General features: G+C 42.2%; 1 protein-coding gene and 1 pseudogene across 1 annotated transcript; both read right to left on the reverse strand.

Annotated features, from left to right (window-relative positions):
• Positions 1 to 7,406: 7,406 nt before the first annotated feature.
• Positions 7,407 to 14,349, reverse strand: LOC111957916 (uncharacterized; annotated as a pseudogene).
• Positions 14,350 to 14,836: 487 nt separating this feature from the next.
• Positions 14,837 to 19,129, reverse strand: LOC111960710 (dehydrogenase/reductase SDR family member 13). Its single transcript, XM_023982882.2, has 5 exons — positions 18,314 to 19,129; positions 18,005 to 18,123; positions 17,723 to 17,846; positions 15,702 to 16,028; positions 14,837 to 15,337 (listed from the first exon to the last, which is right to left on the reverse strand). The coding sequence occupies exons 1-5, from the start codon at positions 18,465 to 18,467 to the stop codon at positions 15,075 to 15,077; spliced, it is 987 nt and encodes a 328-aa protein (XP_023838650.1). The 5' UTR covers positions 18,468 to 19,129; the 3' UTR covers positions 14,837 to 15,074.
• Between the last annotated feature and the right edge of the window lie 366 nt (positions 19,130 to 19,495).

Below are 19,495 nucleotides of genomic sequence, written 5' to 3' on the forward strand. Positions count from 1 at the left end.
ATACCTATCAACTATAGAATACCTGTCAACTATAGAATACCTGTCAACTATAGAATAACCTGTCAACTATAGAATACCTGTCAACTATAGAATACCTGTCAACTATAAGAATACTACCTGTCAACTATAGAATACCTATCAACTTATAAGAATACCTATCAACTATAGAATACCTATCAACTATACATACCTATCAACTATAGAATACCTGTCAACTATAGAAATACCTGTCAACTATAGAATACCTAATCAACTATAGAATACCTGTCAACTATAGAATACCTATCAACTATAGAATACCTATCAACTAGCTACAGATCTGAGACTGAAAGGAACTATATTACAGACAGACCACTCTGTTAGAGGAGAGCAGAGTGTAGGACAGGGGTCTCCAGCTCCAGTCCTGGAGAGCTACTGGGTATGCAGGAGTTTGTTCCAGCCTGGCACCTACATGATTCAAGTAATTACAATTGAAAAAGAATGCCACTGAATGGGGTTGAGAGCACGACATCACTAGAAAAGAGGCCTAAAAAAGGAGAAATGTGTTCAGGAACTGCCTAGTTGTGTTAATTAATTATTCTGTGGACTGGGGTAATATAATACAACGGCTGCAGAGAGGGGCTTGATAACAATTGGATCTGAGGTGAACAGAACAGGACAAGAAGTTCACAACTCTCCTCCAATCTGCTGTGCCACTGTCTGTCGTCCCATGCTCTATTCACCCGGGAAAAGGACAGAGAGAGCGAGAGAAAGCAAGAGAAAGGGAGAGGAATCGATAGTAGTTGCATGTCTCCCCACACATAGCAGAGGTGAAAGGAGAAGCCTGCACCAGAGACTGTCCTCCTGAGTAATTACATGAGTGAAGCTCTTAACGTACAAAACTGACCTCGCTTTCAAGTGTACCAGTGTTAATAATCAGTGTTCATAATGAACATAATCCATAGGTTAAGGTCCTCGACAACCTTGCTCCAAGCAACAATTGCAAGGAAGGAACAGCATGGTAAATTGCAGTTTCTACAAGAGCAGTGATATGCTACTGCCCCCTGGTGTACAAGGAAAACAAGAGAACACACAGGGGCATGAACACCAACTTGTACATTGAACCACACACACACACGTCCTGAACAAAAATATACAACGCAACAATTTTACTAAGTTACAGTGAATGTATGGAAAACAGTCAATTGAAATAAATTCATTGGGGTCTAATCTATGGATTTCAAATGACTGGGCACAGGTGAAGCCAGGGAGGAGGGCATAGGTCCCACAGGGGAGCCAGGCCCAGCCAATCAAAATGAGTTTTTCACCACAAAAGGGCTTTATTACAGACAGAAATACTTCTCAGTTTTATCAGTTGTCCGGGTGGCTGGTCTCAGATGATCCCGCAGGTGAAGAAGCTGGATGTGGAGGTCCTGGACTGGCATGGTTACACGTGGTCTGTGGTTGTGAGGCCGGTTGGACTAACTGCCAAATTCTCGAAAACGACGTTGGACGCCGCTTATGGTAAAGAAATGAACATTCAATTCTCTGGCAACAACTCTAGTGGACATTCGTGCAGTCAGCATGCCAACTGCCCGCTCCCTCAAAACTTGAGACATCAGTGGCATTGTGTTGTGTGACAAAAACTCCACAATTTTGATCTTGCCATCCCATCTGGTTTGCGCTTAGTGGGACTATCACCTCCAGGCTGTGTAAGGGCTATTTGACCAAGAAGGAGAATGATGGAGTGCTGCATCAGGCCTCCTGCTCAGCATATGTGGGAACTCCTTCAAGACTGATGGGAAAGCATTCCAGGAGAAGATGGTTGAAAGAATGCCAAGAGTGTACAAAGCTGTCATCAAGGCAAAGGGTGGCTACTTTGAAGAATCGAAAATACAAAATATATTTTGATTTGTTTAACACTTTTTTGGCTACTACATGATTCCATATGTGTTATTTCATAGTTTTGATGTCTTCACTATTATTCTACAATGTAGAATAGAGTAAAAATAGAGAAACACTCATGAATTTGACTGGTACTGTATATATATATATATATATATATAGTATATACACACTACCGTTCAAAAGTTAGAAGGCCATCATTCCAGAGTCGCCTCTTCACTGTTGACGTTGAGACTGGGGTTTTGCAGGTACTATTTAATGAAGCTGCCAGTTGAGGACTTGTGAGGCGTCTGTTTCTCAAACTAGACACTCTAATGTACTTGTCCTCTTGCTCAGTTGTGCACCGGGGCCTTCCACTTCTCTTTCTATTCTGGTTAGAGTCGGTTTGCGCTGTTCTGTGAAAGGAGTAGTACACAGCGTTGTACGAGATCTTCAGTTCCTTGGCAATTTCTCACATGGAATAGCCTTCATTTCTCAGAACAAGAATAGACTGACGAGTCTCAGAAGAAAGTTATTTGTTTCTGGCCATTTTGAGCCTGTAATCGAACCCACAAATGCTGATGCTCCAGATATTCAACTAGTCTAAAGAAGACCAGTTTTATTGCTTCTTTAATCAGAACAACAGTTTTCAGCTGTGCTAACATAATTGCAAAAGGGTTTTCTAATGATCAATTACCCTTTTAAAATGATCAACTTGGATTAGCTAACACAACATGCCATTGGAACACAGGAGTGACGGTTGCTGATAATGGGCCTCTGTACACGTATGTAGATATTCCATTTAAAAAATCTGCTGTTTCCAGCTACAATAGTCATTTACCACACTAACAACATCTACACTGTATTTCTGATCAATTTGATGTAATTTTAATGGACAGAAAATTGCTTTTCTTTCAAAAACAAGGACATTTGTAAGTGACCCCAAACTTTTGGACGGTACTGTATATATATATATATATATATATATACACATACATGTATGTATGTATGTATGTATGTATGTATGTATGTATGTATGTATGTATATATATATATATATATATATATGTACTTTATATGTATATAAAGTGGTGATCCTAACTGACCTAAAACGGGGAATTTTTACTAGGATTAAATGTCAGGATTTGTGAAAAACTGAGTTTAAATGTATTTGGCTAAGGTGTATGTAAACTTCCGACTTCAACTGTATATATATATATATATATATACACACATACAGATGAAATATATATATACACATACAGTTGAAGTCGGAAGTTTACATACACCTTAGCCAAATACATTTAAACTCAGTTTTTCACAAATCCTGACATTTAATCCTAGTAAAAATTCCCCGTTTTAGGTCAGTTAGGATCACCACTTTATTTTGAGAATGTGAAATGTCAGAATAATATTGGAGAGAATGATTTATTTCAGCTTTTATTTCTTTCACCACAGTGGGTCAGAAGATTACATACACTCAATTAGTATTTGGTAGCATTGCCTTTAAATTGTTTAACTTGGGTCAAACGTTTCAGGTAGCCTTCCACAAGCTTCCCACAATAAGTTGGGTGAATTTTGGCCCATTCGTCCTGACAGAGCTGGAGCAACTGAGTCAGGTTTGTAGGCCTACTTGCTCACACACGCTTTTTCAGTTCTGCCCACAAATGTTCAATGGGAATGAGGTCAGGGCTTTGTGATGGCAACTCCAATACCTTGACTTTGTTGTCCTTAAGCCATTTTGCAACAACTTTGGAAGTATGCTTGGGGTCAATGTCCATTTAGAAGATCCATTTGCTTTAAGCTTTAACTTCCTGACTGATGTCTTGAGATGTTGCTTCAATATATCCACATAATTTTTCTCCCTCATGATGCCATCTATTTTGTGAAGTGCACCAGTCCCTCCTGCAGCAAAGCACCCCCACAACATGATGCTGCCACCCCCGTGCTTTACGGGTGGGATGGTGTTCTTCGGATTGCAAGCCTCCCCCTTTTTCCTCCAAACATAACGATGGTCATTATGGCCAAACAGTTATATTTTTGTTTCATCAGAGGACATTTCTCCAAAAGGTGCAGTCTTTGTCCCCATGTGCAGTTGCAAACCATAGTCTGGCTTTTTATGGCGGTTTTGGAGCAATCGCTTCTTCCTTGCTGAGCGGCCTTTCAGGTTATGTCCATATAGGACTCGTTTTACTGTGGATATAGATACATTTGTGGATATAGTGGATATAGATACCTGTTTCCTCCAGCATCTTCACAAGGTCCTTTGCTGTTGTTCTGGGATTGATTTGCACTTTTCGCACCAAAGTACATTCATCTCTAGAAGACAGAACGCATCTCCTTCCTGAGCGGTATGACAGCTGCATGGTCCCATGGTGTTTATACTTGCATTCTATAATTTGTACAGATGAACGTGGTACCTTCAGGCGTTTGGAAACTGCTCCCAAGGATGAACCAGACTTGTGGAGGTCTCCAATTTTTTTCCTGAGGTCTTGGCTGATTTCTTTTGATTTTCTCATTATGTCAAGCAAAGAGGCACTGAGTTTGAAGGTAGGCCTTGAAATACATCCACAGGTACACCTCCAATTGACTCAGATGATGTCAATTAGCCTATCAGAAGCTTCTAAAGCCATGACATCATTTTCTGGAATTTTCCAAGCTGTTGAATGGCACAGTCAACTTTGGGTATGTAAACTTCTGACCCACTGGAATTGAGATACAGTGAATAATATAAGTGAAATAATCTGTCTGTTAACAAATGTTGGAAAAATTACTTGTGTCATGCACAAAGTAGATGTCCCAACCGCCTTGCCAAAACTATTGTTTGTTAACAAGAAATTTGTGGAGTGGTTGAAAAACGAGTTTTAATGACTCCAACCTAAGTGTATGTAAACTTTCGACTTCAACTGTACAAGTCTAAGATCACAATGCGCAATGCTAAGCATCGGCTGTAGTGGTGTAAAGCTCGCCGCCATTGAACACTGGAGCAGTGGAAACGCGTGCTCTGGAGTGATGAATCACACTTCACCATCTGGCAGTCCGACAAACTAATCTGGGTTTGGCGGACCAGGAGAACGCTATTTGCCCCAATGCATATTGCCAACTGTAAAGTTTGATGGAGAAGGAATTTTATTTGTATTTATTTTATTTAACCTTTTTTAACTGACCTGCCTAGTTAAATACAAATTCTTATTTACAAAGATGGCCTACCCGACCAAACCTGGACGACACTGGGCCAATTGTGCTCCTCCCTATGGGCTCCCAATCACAGCCGGTTGTGATACAGCCTTGAATCAAACCAGAGTCTGTAGTGACGCCTCTGGAACTGAGATACAGTGCCTTAGACCACTGCGCCACTCGGCACTCGGGAATAATAGTCTGGGGCTGTTTTTCATGGTTTGGGCAAGGTCCCTTAGTTTCAGTGAAGGGAAATCTTAACACTATAGCACACAATGACATTCTAGACGATCCCGTGTGTCCAACTTTGTGGCAACAGTTTGGGGAAGGCCCTTTCCTGTTTCAGCATGACAATGCCCCATTCACAAAGCAAGGTCCATACAGAAATGGTTTGTCGAGATCGGTGTGTAAGAACTTGACTGGGCTGCCCAGAGCCCTGACCTCAACCCTATCAAACACCTTTGAGATTAATTTGAACGTCGACTGCGAGCCAGGCATAATCGCCCAACAACAGTGCCCGACCTCACTAATGCTCTGGCGGCTGAATGGATGTAAGTCCCCGCAGCAATGTTCCAACATCTAATGGAAAGCCTTCCCAGAAGAGGGTGGGGAACCAACTCCATATTAATGCACATGATTTTGGAATGAGATGTTCGAGCAGGTGTCCACATACTTTTGGTCATGTAGTGCATCTTCACAATTCACATAGATAATAGAAAACTGAAGATTCTAAAAAGCCTGTAAATGTTTCACCGCGTGTATTTCATCCAGAATGTATACCTAACACTTGTGTTTGTTGAACGAGTAACCACGAAGAACATCTGTTCTGTATGGAACCCACCTAGTGCTCCTGTCTTTGTTTACCCTGTGCTGAACACAAGGAGTGTCATRATGACAGAGCAGAATGACATACCATAATTGCCAGTTCTTTCAGTTTCTGCAAGTTCATGGTGAGTATTTAAGTGTAGCTACCCTGTCTCAGTGAATGTAATGAATGGTTGGACTGATAACTGTGGGAAAGTTTGAGTCATCAATTCCTTTTCTATGGCATTGTGCTACAAAACCAGTGTAGATTATTCTCATTAAAACACACATCCAACACACAAATATAAACAGATTTCTTCTGTAGCCTTTTCTTCATTTTCCTCCCTGAATATTGTGAGACAATAAGCACTACATATGTCCATCTTTACCTGTAGTAGGACATTCTTTAAAAAGGCACATCATTCATCGGAAAAGTGATTTTGTTCACTTTACATGCTTTCACTCCGTGTTGTTAAAGGCCCCTGGAACCGTGGCCATAGAGAAATAGGCAAAGCGACAGAAATAACTCCTCCCTTTCTTCTAACCATGCAAAAATAACATTTGAATCAGTGGTGTAGGGGGACGTTCTTTTATTCGCCGGGCCTCAGACTTGGACTTTGTCAGTTGTTAATTAACAAAGTCTATTAAATGTATACTATCTGTCTCCATAAAGAAAGCATTATGAGTTACTGCTGACTAAGATCAAGAAATGGTCATTAGATACAAATATAAATGCAAGTATTTAACAACATTGTTTATTACAGTTCATGCCTTTTACGAGGCAAACTCATGTTACAAGGCATGACCGGTGATGCGCTACTGCCCCTGGTGTACAAGCAAAACATGACAGCCACACAGGTATGAACACACCTGTACCTTGTACAACACATCCATTTACCAGTAGCTTAACTTCATTCAGAAGCAAAAACAGAACTTTACAGCCATTCAACAAAATGGTTAGTAGAATTTTGTGTGTATCAATGCTGAACTGAAATGTGTAATATATCTTCGCATTGACCAATGAAAAATTTAAGACTAGATAGCCCGTAAATGTTTTACCACGTGCATTTTCAACAGATATCTATACATAAACCTTGTGTTGTTGATTATACTATAGTAAGTTCTGAAGAACATCTATCCTTAGGAGCACTACTTGGGTTGGGCCCATCTTTGTTTACCCTGTGCTGAACACAAGTGTTGTCATGACATACCATAACTGCAGTTCCTTCGAGTTTTCTGCAAGTTCATGGTGAGTATTTAAGTGTAGCTACCCTGTCTCAGTGAATGTAATGAATGGTTGGACTGATAACTGTGGGAAAGTTTAATCATCAATTCCTTTTCTATGGCATTGTGCTACAAAACCAGTGTAGATTAAAAGTGTAGAAAGTGATTTTGTTCACTTTACATGCCTTCACTCCGTGTTGTTAAAGGCCCCTGGGAACCGTGGCCATAGAGAAGTAGGCAAAGCGACAGAAATAACTCCTCCCTTTCTTCTAACCATGCAAAAATAACATTTGAATCAGTGGTGTAGGGGGACGTTATATTACTCACCTGGCCTCATACTTTGTAGAAATGTGTTTATTAACAGTCTATTAACTGATTCCATAAAGATAAATAGCAATGTGCAAGCAAGTATAAGTTACTGCTGACTAAGATCAAGAAATGGTCATTAGAAACTGATATAAACGCAAATAATTAACAACAATGTAAAAGGAATGAATTCCAATATACAAGGTAAAATCATACGTTTACAAGCCATCCTTGGTGATAACAAGGCATTAGTCTAGGCATGATGTGAGTTATTGCTGACTAAGATCAATAAATGGTCATTTAAACTAATATAAATGCAAGTATTTCATAACAATGCAAAAGGAATGAATTCCAATATACAAGGCAAAATCATAAGTTACAAGCTATCCTTGGTGATAACAAGGCATTAGTCAAGGCATGATGTGAGTGAGAGAGTGAGACGCCTGCTCCCACCTCCTCCCGCCTGCGTTTGCCTTCACGGACATTGATTCCCATCATTAGAGAGGAAGGAGTGTCCAAAATCTTGTCAGTATATTCCAAAATCTTTGCCATGGCTAGAATCAGTCTCTCAGGACAGGTCGGATAGCCTCTCAATCACCTCCCACAACTTCCTGGCCAAAGCATCATCCTGCCCCTTGGCACCGACATCCTGTAGTGCACAGGAAGAGAAGTAGCTTCCACTCAGCGGCTCGATACGCTCTTGAAGGGCACAGTGCAGGGTGGTCTGAGCTACCCTCTCAATATCCATGAAGAGCTTGGTGATGGGATCCAGAAAGAGCCTCTGCCATTCTTTCAGATTGCGACCAAACTCAGTGTGAATGACTCCTATGGTGGTTTATTATGGGAGAGGAGGGAATAGAAATGGTGGTTTATTATGGGATAGGATGGAATAGAATAAAATGCATTGTCTGCAGTGTTTTGCAAACTCCGTACTGCTGTATAAAAACACACTTGACAAATACTAACCATCAAACAGCCTGTATATAGCGAACAGAAAAGCTCAAATGTAAAACAAAGTAAGAAGAATCCCTTCTAGGTTCTCCAAGCCGGAGATACTGACCTGGGTGGAGGCTGTAGGTGGAGAGCTACTGACCTGGGTGGAGGCTGTAGGTGGAGAGCTACTGACCTGGGTGGAGCTTAGGTGGAGAAGCTACTGACCTGGGTGGAAGCTGTAGGTGGAGAGCTACTGACCGTGGGGTGGAGGCTGATTAGGTGGAGAGCTACTGACCTGGGTGGAGGCTGTAGGTGGAGAGCTACTGACCTGGGTGGAGGCTGTAGGTGGAGAGCTACTGACCTGGGTGAGGCTGTAGGTGGAGAGCTACTGACCTGGGTGGAGGCTGTAGGTGAAGCTACTGACCTGGGTTGGAGGCTGTAGGTGGAGAGAGCTTACTGACCTGGGTGGAGGCTGTGAGGTGGAGAGCTACTGACCTGGGTGGAGGCTGTGGGTGGAGAGCTACTGACCTGGGTGGAGGCTGTAGGTGGAGAGCTACTGACCTGGGTGGAGGCTGTAGGTGAGAGTTACTGACCTGGGTGGAGGCTGTGGTGGAGAGCTACTGACCTGGGTGGAGGCTGTAGGTGGAGAGCTACTGACCTGCGGTGGCAGCTGAGAGGAAGCTATGACCTGGGTGGAGGCTGTAGGTGGAGAGCTACTGACCTGGGTGGAGGCTGTAGGTGGAGAGCTACTGACCTGGGTGGAGGCTGTAGGTGGAAAGCTACTGACCTGGGTGGAGGCTGTAGGTGGAAAGCTTGTCCCATCCAGGCGGTTGGCCAGCACCTGGTTGAAGACCACGTTGCACAGCTTGCTGTGGCAGTAGGCCGTGAAGTTAAGCCAGGTGGACTGGCCTGGACTGATCCTTGTGGGTACCCAGGAGGGCAAAGTCCACAGAGCCTAGCCGGTGTAGGTGCGCCGACACGTTGACACTGCTTCAGACGGTCCAGCAGCAAGCCGGTCAACAGGAAGTGACCTAGGTGGTTGACCCCGATCGCCATGCCGAACCCATCCTCAGTGTGGCCAGGCCCCGGCATTCCTAAAACAAATCAAATCTTATTGGTCACACACGCCGAATACAAGAGGTGTAGAGTTTACCTTGAAATACTTACGAGCCCATAACCAACAATGCAGAGCTAAAAAGACAAATATTTGCTAAAAAAAAAAGAGGGAGTTGAGGTAATACAGTATGTACATGTAGGTAGGGGTAAAAGTGACTAGGCAAACAAGGTGACAGTGAGATCAGACGGAGTTAGGAAACACATAATGGCCAAGTATTTATGTAGTTGTCTTCAAATGAGAATTATTTTATCCATGATTCATTAGGGTTAATTTAATAGAGAATGTATGTTTTATGTATTGGGAATTAATGTTTACATTCCCTCTGCCACACCTGCATTGTTGATGAGCAGGCCCAATCTGGTTTCAGTCTTTAGGAAGGTTTCAGCAAAGGAGCGAACAGACTTTAGACTCCCCAGATTCAGCTGCATAAACACCACCTCATTCCCCCAGCTCCCTATAGAACAGAGGAGGAATCAAACAGTGGATTTCAAACACCATACATTTTCAGACAGGTTAAACAAATCTCTGATCAGTATGCATTGAGATGCCGACTCCACAATCTTATATTTACATTATTTATTTTATCTATAAGGCTCCCCTCTAACCCTTGTGATATCATAGACAGCCGCCTCTGCCTTCTGTTTTCTGCGGCAGGCAGGGATGACCCTGGCACCTCTCTTGGCCAAATCCAAAGCAGTAGCCTTTCCAATACCAGTGTTGCTCTCTAGGGAACAACAAAACACATTTGAATGTAAAGGTCTTCAGCATGAACGCACTTGAAACGTGAGCACACTAAAACAGTCCCCATCACGTAGCAAGGCAACAAAATTTGCCTAACTAACCTGTTACAAAAGCAGTCTTCCCTTTCAGTGTCACACAGCAGCATCTTGACCCGCTGAACAAGTAGTAATAAAGTATCAAATACAACGCAAATTTAAAAAAATATATTATTACAGCACCGACCGTTGTTTCTAAATTTGGTAAGGTAATGTCGTTTGCAAGCTATCAAAGTTCAGCAGACTAACTTGCTGCTGCATGCGCCGTTTTTGTTTTATTACGCCAAGCGTTTCCGGGTTTAATTTATACTTGCTGTACGGAAGTATTCCACCAGATGTCGTATTTGTAATCTGCATGAAAATCGGCTCCATATTGAGGGTATACATTCTAATCTAAACCATTTGTGGGCAGTGTAGTAGTTTATTTCCTCTTTAGGCGTTCTAATTCATTCAAGTGAATCACTCTGAATAATTAAATATTCCCAATCACAAACGATTCAGGCATCATTACATATTTTGCTAGCCTATGTTTTTTTGCAAAGGTGTAAAGTAACTAATTCCCAACTACTCTCTATACTGTAATTGAGTCGTTTATCCGAGTACTTGTAGTTTGAGTGTTTTTCAGTCAGTCATTTTACATAAACTTTTGTAAAATGTAATTAAAGTAACAGTACTTCTACTCGAGTAGGATATTTCAGTACTTTGTTATAAAAAAWAAAAAAAATGTACTTAGTTACTACTGAACATTCATTCCCTCTTCCTTTTTCAATTTAATGCATGGAAAAGATCATGTGTAACAACGTTCAGGTACTCTTAGCTAATTATCAAGGTCCATTTTTATATTTTAAAAGTAACTCAATTACTTTTACTCTGAGTACTTTTTAAATGAGCTGCTTTTTACTTGAGTAGTTGTTTTACACCAGTAATTTTACTTCTACTTAAGTAGGATATTTCAGTACTCTTCACCCGTTTTTTTACTCCAATCCATATGATCAAGGCAACAAACAGCATCAGCTCCTCTGCTATATCCACATGATCTATAAATGCTCTTCCCAAGGCTCAATTGACACACATGTAGAGAGCTGGGTGAGTAATGAGAATGCATGATCTGAAATATGAATGGATGCACTGTTAGGTGCTGGCACAGTTATTATACAACCACCAATGAATACACAACAGCTTCATTGAGGAACATGTACTTTATTCGCATCAGTCTTGAATTGCCCAGTAAGCCTATGCTTCTTCATTCCGTTTGCCACTTCATGATTGAATTGATTCCAACATCCACAGTTTTGGGTGGGTCCTTTCATTATGTTCCAGATATGATACCTACTGGGGCAGAGTGGAACACCCTAAGTCACGTGGGGTAGGCCTAAGAGCTTAGAAGTTAATGCACAAGATCAATCCTAGATACGAATCACACATGAGTAAGCACTTTTAGAATATCTGAAACTGTTGGTTGATTTAAAGGGTAAGTCAACTCAAATGTCAAAAATCATTTTGCACACAAAGGAGAGCTTGAGTCACAGGGGGAGGTTTTCACTGGTCCACACAGACTCTCACTGACTTCCCATAACTTCTTGGCCACCGTGCCGTCTCTGGCCTTAGAGGTTCCTGACTGTACAGTCGTGGCCAAAAGTTTTGAGAATGACACAAGTATTCATTTCCACAAAGTTTGCTGCTTCAGTGTCTTTAGATATTTTTGTCAGGTGTTACTATGGAATACTGAAGTATAGTTAYAAAGGCTTTTAATGACAATTACACGAAGTTGATGCAGAGAGTCAATATTTGCAGTGTTGACCCTTCTTTTTCAAGACCTCTGCAATCCGCCCTGGCATGCAGTCAATTAACTTCTGAGCCACATCCTGACTGATGGCAGCCCATTCTTGCATAATCAATGCTTGGATTTTGTGGGTTTTTGTTTGTTCACCCGCCTCTTGAGGATTGACCACAAGTTCTCAATGGGATTAGGGTCTGAGGAGTTTCCTGGCCATGGACCCAAAATATCGATGTTTTATTCCCCGAGCCACTTAGTTATCACTTTTGCCTTATGGCAAGGTGCTCCATCATGCTGGAAAAGGCATTGTTCGTCACCAAACTGTTCCTGGATGGTTGGGAGAAGTTGCTCTCGGAGGATGTGTTGGTACCATTCTTTATTCATGACTGTGTTCTTAGGCAAAATTGTGAGTGAGCCCACTCCCTTGGCTAAGAAGCAAACCCACACATGAATGGTCTCAGGATGCTTTACTGTTGGCATGACACAGGACTGATGGTAGCGCTCACCTTGTCTTCTCCGGACAGGCTTTTTTCCGGATGCCCCAAACAATCGAAAAGGGGATTCATCAGAAAAAATGACTTTACCCCATTCCAATCCCTGTACCTTTTGCAGAATATCAGTCTGTCCCTGATGTTTTTCCTGGAGAGAAGTGGCTTCTTTGCTGCCCTTCTTGACACCAGGCCATCCTCCAAAAGTCTTTGCCTCACTGTGCGTGCAGATGCACTCACACCTGCCTGATGCCATTCCTGAGCAAGCTCTGTACTGGTTTTGCCCAGATCCCGCAGCTGAATCAACTTTAGGAGACGGTCCTGACGCTTGCTGGACTTTCTTGGGTGCCCTGAAGCCTTCTTCACAACAATTGAACCACTCTCCTTGAAGTTGTTGATGATCCGATAAATGGTTGATTTAGGTGCAATCTTACTGGCAGCAATATCTTTACCTGTGAAGCCCTTTTTGTGCAAAGCAATGATGACGGCACGTGTTTCCTTGCAGGTAACCATGATTGACAGGAAGAACAATGATTCCAAGCACCACCCTCCTTTTGAAGCTTTCAGTCTGTTATTCGAAATCAATCAGCATGACAGAGTGATCTCCAGCCTTGTCCTCGTCAACACTCACACCTGTGTTAACGAGAGAATCATTGACATGATGTCAGCTGGTCTTTTTGTGGCAGGGCTGAAATGCAGTGGAAATGTTTTTKGGGGATTCAGTTCATTTGCATGGCAAAGAGGGACTTTGCAATTCATCTGATCACTCTTCATAACATTCTGGAGTATATGCAAATTGCCATCATACAAACTGATGTAGCAGACTTTGTGAAAATTAATATTTGTGTCATTCTCAAAACTTTTGGCCACGACTATACAGTTGGAGAAGTAGCGTCCAGAGAGGGGTTGGTCTGACACCCCTGAAAAAGAAAAGGAGAGCCGCACACTCTAGGAGGTCAGATGCAATAATTTAATAACCTAATAACCAATGTTTYAACAGACAARCTGTCTTCATTCATCCAGGTTGGTCTGACACCCCAACATAGTGTTCTTGAAGAACAACATGGACATGACCTTCAACAGCATTAATAATACAGTGTCTGCGTAACGGCCCAGCTCAGGTTAGATTAAACCCAGGAGACAAAAAACACAAGCACTAAAGTCAAGTTATCCATTCATAAAACATATTAAAAAAAAATCTATATTAGTCATTTAGACGCTCTTATCCAGACCGACTTACGTTAGTGTATTCATCTTAAGATAGCTAGGTGAGACAACATATCGTTGTGGGATTTATTTAAGATACTCTTTAAAGAGGTAGGTTTTCAGACGTTGTCGGAAGATGGTCAGGGACTACACTGTCCTGATATTAGGGGGAAGCTTGTTCCACCATTGGGGTGCCAGGACAGAGGAGAGCTTGGACTGGAACATTAGGCATTTTATTCTACTTTACATTCAACCAAGGTAGAACTAACTTGAAAACTGTAGATACCATTACATTCAAAAGCTTTATACACCTGACTTAGCAGCACTGACCAGGGTGGAGGCTGAAGTAGGTAACAGAGACTGTGTCCTTCAGTCTCTTGGCCAGCTCATGGGTGAAGAGAACATTACACAGCTTGCTGTTGCTGTAGATGTTAAAGACATCCATGGCAGACTTGCCAACTCCCTAACTCCTTGAGTGCTCAAGCAGTTTAAATAAATTTTGCCAAAATTATGACCCAGGGACGCCACGTTGACCACTCCACTCAGACTGCACTCCTTCAGACGGTCCTGAAGCAGGTTGGTCAACAGGAAATGACCGATGTGGTTAACACCAAACATCATCCCCAAGCAGTATTCTGTGTTGCCCTGAATGTAAATAGCTGAGAGGAAACGAGCCATCATTCATCCGTAATCACTTTATGGGTTGATGGGAGTTCAGGGTGCATCTCAATAGTCTTAAGTAGCTTCATCTCCTCACAGCCTTTCTTTCATCCTGCATTGATGCAAAGGAACTGGACAGGTGTATTTCTTGTATATAACCCATAGAGCACACTGCTCCCTCTAGAATTCCTTACCGTAAAGTTATTCTCATGGTCTAGAATTCCTTACTGTCCAGTTATTCTCATGGTTACTCTGCTGCGCAGAGCTCTACTTTCTGTTGAGTTGCGGGAAAGCTTAAACCACACCCTATTGGACTGCACAGGGACATTTTAGCTTTGTTTGGATTCTTCTACTGAAGCTTTCATGCTCATCACTCTCTCTCTCTCTGCAGGGCAGGCATGAGTGCTATCTTTAAATTCTAATTCAGCTGATAAATGGTTAGGAGCATACTTAGGCAGAAGCTATGAATAGTAGTTTGAGCCATCAAAAACAATCAAGACAAACATTCTTAACAGTTTAGGTTTATTTACTGTTTTGTAAGAAATATAAATAAAAACGTCTCTAATTAAATGTCCCATAAATCAATGTTAGGTAAGAAAAAGCAAGCGCTTCATCCATACACTTCTATTCATGTACATTTTATAAAGCAAAACTGAAAGAATTACAGTTTTGTTTTGAAATAACACAGCATATTGGTTAGTAGGTTGAAGTCCAGTTAAAACTGGAGATTCAGAGTGATTTTCTTAAGAGGATAGGCCACTCAGACTCTCACTGACTTCCCATAGCTTCTTGGCCACCGCGTTGTCTCTGGCCTTAGCATAGAGGCTCCTGACTGTACAGTTAGAAAAGTAGCATCCAGAGAGGGGCTCCAGGCCCTCCTGCAGGGCACAGTGTAGGGTGGTCTGAGACCCTGCCACAGTGTCCTTGAAGAAGAACATGAGGAAAGGCTTCATCAGAATCATGAACACCTTGCTGACGTCGCGAAACAGTTCAGAGTTGATGGCTCCTGAAAAACAAAATAAACCCACGTTTATGTTGGTTAAAACTTGCAAACCAATAAATGTACTATTATTCAGACACATGGGGATCAGAGTAGGCTCTTGGGAGGAGCTATAGGAGGATGGGCTTTTTGTAATGGCTGGAATGGAATAAATGGAACAGAGCCAATCATGTGGTTTCCATATGCTTGATGTGTTTGACACCGTTCCACTACAGTCATTACAATGAGCCCATCCTCCTATAGCTCCACCCACACTGCGGGGGATGCATACAAATACTGCGTTTCAACTAATCAATACAGGACAAGTCCTTCGAACCCATACTTCGGCACAATGAAGATTTCATACATAATTGGTATATAGTGCACTCACCTGGGTGAAGGGTGTAGCAGGAAACATTTGTGCCCTCCAGTCTCTTGGCCAGCTCATGGGTGAAGAGAACATTACACAGCTTGCTGTTGGTGTAGATGTTGAAAACATCTGTGGCAGAATTTCCAACTCCTAACTCCTTGTGAGTGCTCAAACAGTTGAAGTCGATGGTGCCAAAGTTATGACCGATGGATGACACGTTGACCACTCGACTCGGACCACACTCCTTCATACGGTCTAACAGCAGGTTGGTCAACAGGAAGGGACCGATGTGGTTGACACCAAACATCATCCCCAAGCCGTCCTCTGTGGTGCCTGGCATGTAAATACCTGAAACAAAGGGGAAGTAACTATTTCCATTTTGGTTCATTAAATACTACAAAACATGTTTTACTCAGATTGATACCAGCTGCCTCACTTCCAAAATGTCTACACTGGTGTCAGGATATTACCATGTGCCATGGTTGGCGGGCTTGGTTATTTGAGACAGCAGTCCAGCGAGCTCTTTTGGCTGGAGCATAATTTGTAGCCTACAACACCTTGGCTGCATGTTCAATCGCTATGAAATGTTCCAGCTCTATGAAATGTTCCAGCTCTATGAAATGTTCCAGCTCTGTACACAGGCTCTTGTGACACCTCACTAAGCACTAACTTCAAGTCCATCTGGAAAAGGCTGTCTGTACCAGTAGCGGTCAGCGCCATTTAAGATGAGGGAGGATGATTTTTTTTACATGAGCATGGCCTTATTTCTATTACAGCATATTGGATGACTCTCATTCATATTCCATTCACCCAGTTCAATGTAACGGCGATAGGTTTAAGAACCTACATGACACTAACATTTTCCCTATACCCATCATGTCATGAGGTGGCTACAACCTAGCCTATGACAGACAGTGACACATAGACAGACAGTGACACATTCAATACCGCCTTGCACACTCTTGCCTGCATGTAGCTGATCTAGGGTGTAATCATTAGTCCAACAGTTGCAAACAAGAGTTTCTATTGGACAAATTCAGGTATGTTAATCCCTGTAAAAAAAAAAAAAAAAAAACAACGTTCCAAGCCAAACCGCTATACAGCCTACATCGTTGTCACCATATTTGCTAAAGTAACGTCATAGACAGCTGCATAGCTAATACGTTAGTAAACCCGCTACAATCATGCAGTAACGTTACAGTATACAGTCAGTGAGCAGTTACACCGGTGGGCCCCGGTGGCAGTAAATTTGTAAATCCAGAAGTTTACCTTGACTTGGAAGAGTTCCAGTGTTGTGTTGGATAGTCATAGCCAGCTGGCTAAAATAGCATCCCTCTGTTTGAGCAGGGCGTTTCAGTAGGCTAAACTAATTGGCTGCATTTGCTAGCTAAGTGACATTGGAAAAAAATATACTATTTCTCTCTTGCTTCTCCTTCAATTTGGAATAAATTAATTTGTTCAAAACTGTTCAACTGTCGTCTCTCTCTTTGAGTCAACTACTCAACACATTTTATGCACTGCAGTGCTAGCTAGCTGTAGCTTATGATTTCATTACTAGATTAATTCTCTGATCCTTTGATTGGGTGGACAACAGTTCATTCTGCAAGAGCTCTGGTAGGTTGGATAATGTCCTCCAGCAGTTGTCATAATTACTGTGAAAGTCTATGGAAAGGGGTGAGAACCATGAGCCTCCTAGGTTTTGTATTGAAGTCAATGTACCCAGAGGAGGACAGAAGCTAGCGGTCCTCAAGCTACAACATGGTGCTGCCCTACAGAGCGCTGTGGAGGCTACTGTAGACCTTCTTTGCAAAATAGTGTGTTTTAATCAATTATTAGGTGAGATGTGATTATATTTAGTAAAGTTTTATCTAAAAAGGATTACTTTTTAAATGGTTAAAAATATATTTGTATGAAATTCACTGAGGATGGTCCTCCACTGGTCTGTACATGACTAAATGCAATGTCATTAATAGTGTCGTACAAGGTTGCGTGTATTGAAAGAGGGTCGTAGCGCTGCTGCAAACAACCACTACAAGCCACACCTGCATTGTTGATGAGTAGGTCGAGTCTGGGCTCAGTCTTTAGGAAGGTTTCAGCAAAGGCGCGAACAGACTTCAGACTCCCCAGATCCAGCTGCATGAACACCACCTCATTGCTCCCGCTCTCCTATAGAACACATTTCTATGTTATTGTACTATTTTCATACACACAAATTATAAGAGAGAAATCCTAAAACCGCTGCAGAAAAACAAAAAATGACTAGCCATACACTACTGGCCATTATAGGGGCTAAACTGGTCAAAGAGAGTTCAATCTCCTCTCACCCTCTTGATGTCAGCGAGCGCGGCCTCAGCTCTCTGTTTGCTGCGGCAGGCCAGGATGACTCTGGCACCTCTTCTGGCCAGATCTAGCGCTGTCATCTTCCCTATGCCTGTGTTACTTCCTGGAGAAAGTGGACATCAAAAAGTATTAAAGGAAAACCTTAYATGGGAAGGTGAATAATATAAGTTTATGATATTACTCTTACATTTATGCCGGTGGGAAGATCAAAAAAACATGCTCTTTTCATCTTTGGTCTTGATTATCCAACATTGCTAATAAAATAGGAATGAAATCACTGGAAAAGGACTTACCAGTTACGATGACAGTTTTCCCATGCAGTTTTGCTTTACTTTTGCATCTCTTTCCTTTAACCACAACACTGTGATAAATATATGCAATACCAACTACCAAACCGACAACAAGCAAAAAAGTATACATCCTTGTCTCTCCTGTGTGAAAACACATTTGCTTTCAAGAGTGTAAGCAAGCTAATTTGTACTCATTGGAGAGCTCCTGTGAAAATATAAACACACCCTTATCAGCTTCATAGTGGATTCAGTTTGTTTATCTGGTGATTGCGCAACTGGACAAACCGGAGTCGCTCTCTCAGGGCACGGCCATGGAAGATAAAACAGTCAAATCCGAGCAAAATGGTTTCACCCTTAGACATACATACACTGCATGAAAAGTATGTGGACACCCTTTCAAATTAGTGGATTTTATTATTTCAGCCAAACTCGTTACTGACAGGCGAATGAAATCGAGCACACAGCCATGCAATCTCCATAGACAAATATTGGCAGTAGAATGGCCTTGCTGAAGAGCTCAGCGACTTTCACCGTGGCACCGGCATAGGATGCCACCTTTCTAACAAGTCAGTTCATAACATTTCTGCCCTGCTGGTGCTCCATCGGTCAACTGTAAGTGGTAGCAATGGAAACGTCTAGAAGCAACAATGGCTCAGCTGCGAAGTGTTAGGCCAAATAAGCTCACAGAATGGGACCGATTGCTGAAGCGCGTAAAAATGGTCTGTTCTTGGTTGCAACACTCACTAGAGTTCCAAACTGCCTCTGGAAGCAACGTCAGCACAAGAACTGTTCGTCGGGAGCTTCACGAAATGGGTTTCCATAGCCGAGTAGTCGCACAAAAGCCTTAGTTCACCATGCACATTGCCAAGCGTCAGCTGGAGTGGTGTAAAGCTCGCCGCCATTGGATTCTGGAGCAGTGGAAACACATTCTCTGGATTGATGAATCACACTTCTACATCTGGCAGTCCAATGGACGAATCTAGGTTTGGTGGATGCCAGGAGAACACTACCTGCCCCAATGCATAGTGCCATCTGTAAAGTTTGGTGGAAGAGAAATTGTCATGCTGAAACAGGAAAGGGCCTTCGCCAAACTGTTGCCACAAAGTTGGAAGCACAGAATTGTCTAGAATGTCATTGTATGCTGTGGCGTTAAGATTCCCTTCACTGGAAAAAAGGGGCCTAGCC

The sequence above is a fragment of the Salvelinus sp. IW2-2015 genome, linkage group LG4p (genome assembly GCF_002910315.2).
Source record: "Salvelinus sp. IW2-2015 linkage group LG4p, ASM291031v2, whole genome shotgun sequence".
In the NCBI taxonomy this organism is placed as follows: Eukaryota; Metazoa; Chordata; class Actinopteri; order Salmoniformes; family Salmonidae; genus Salvelinus; species Salvelinus sp. IW2-2015.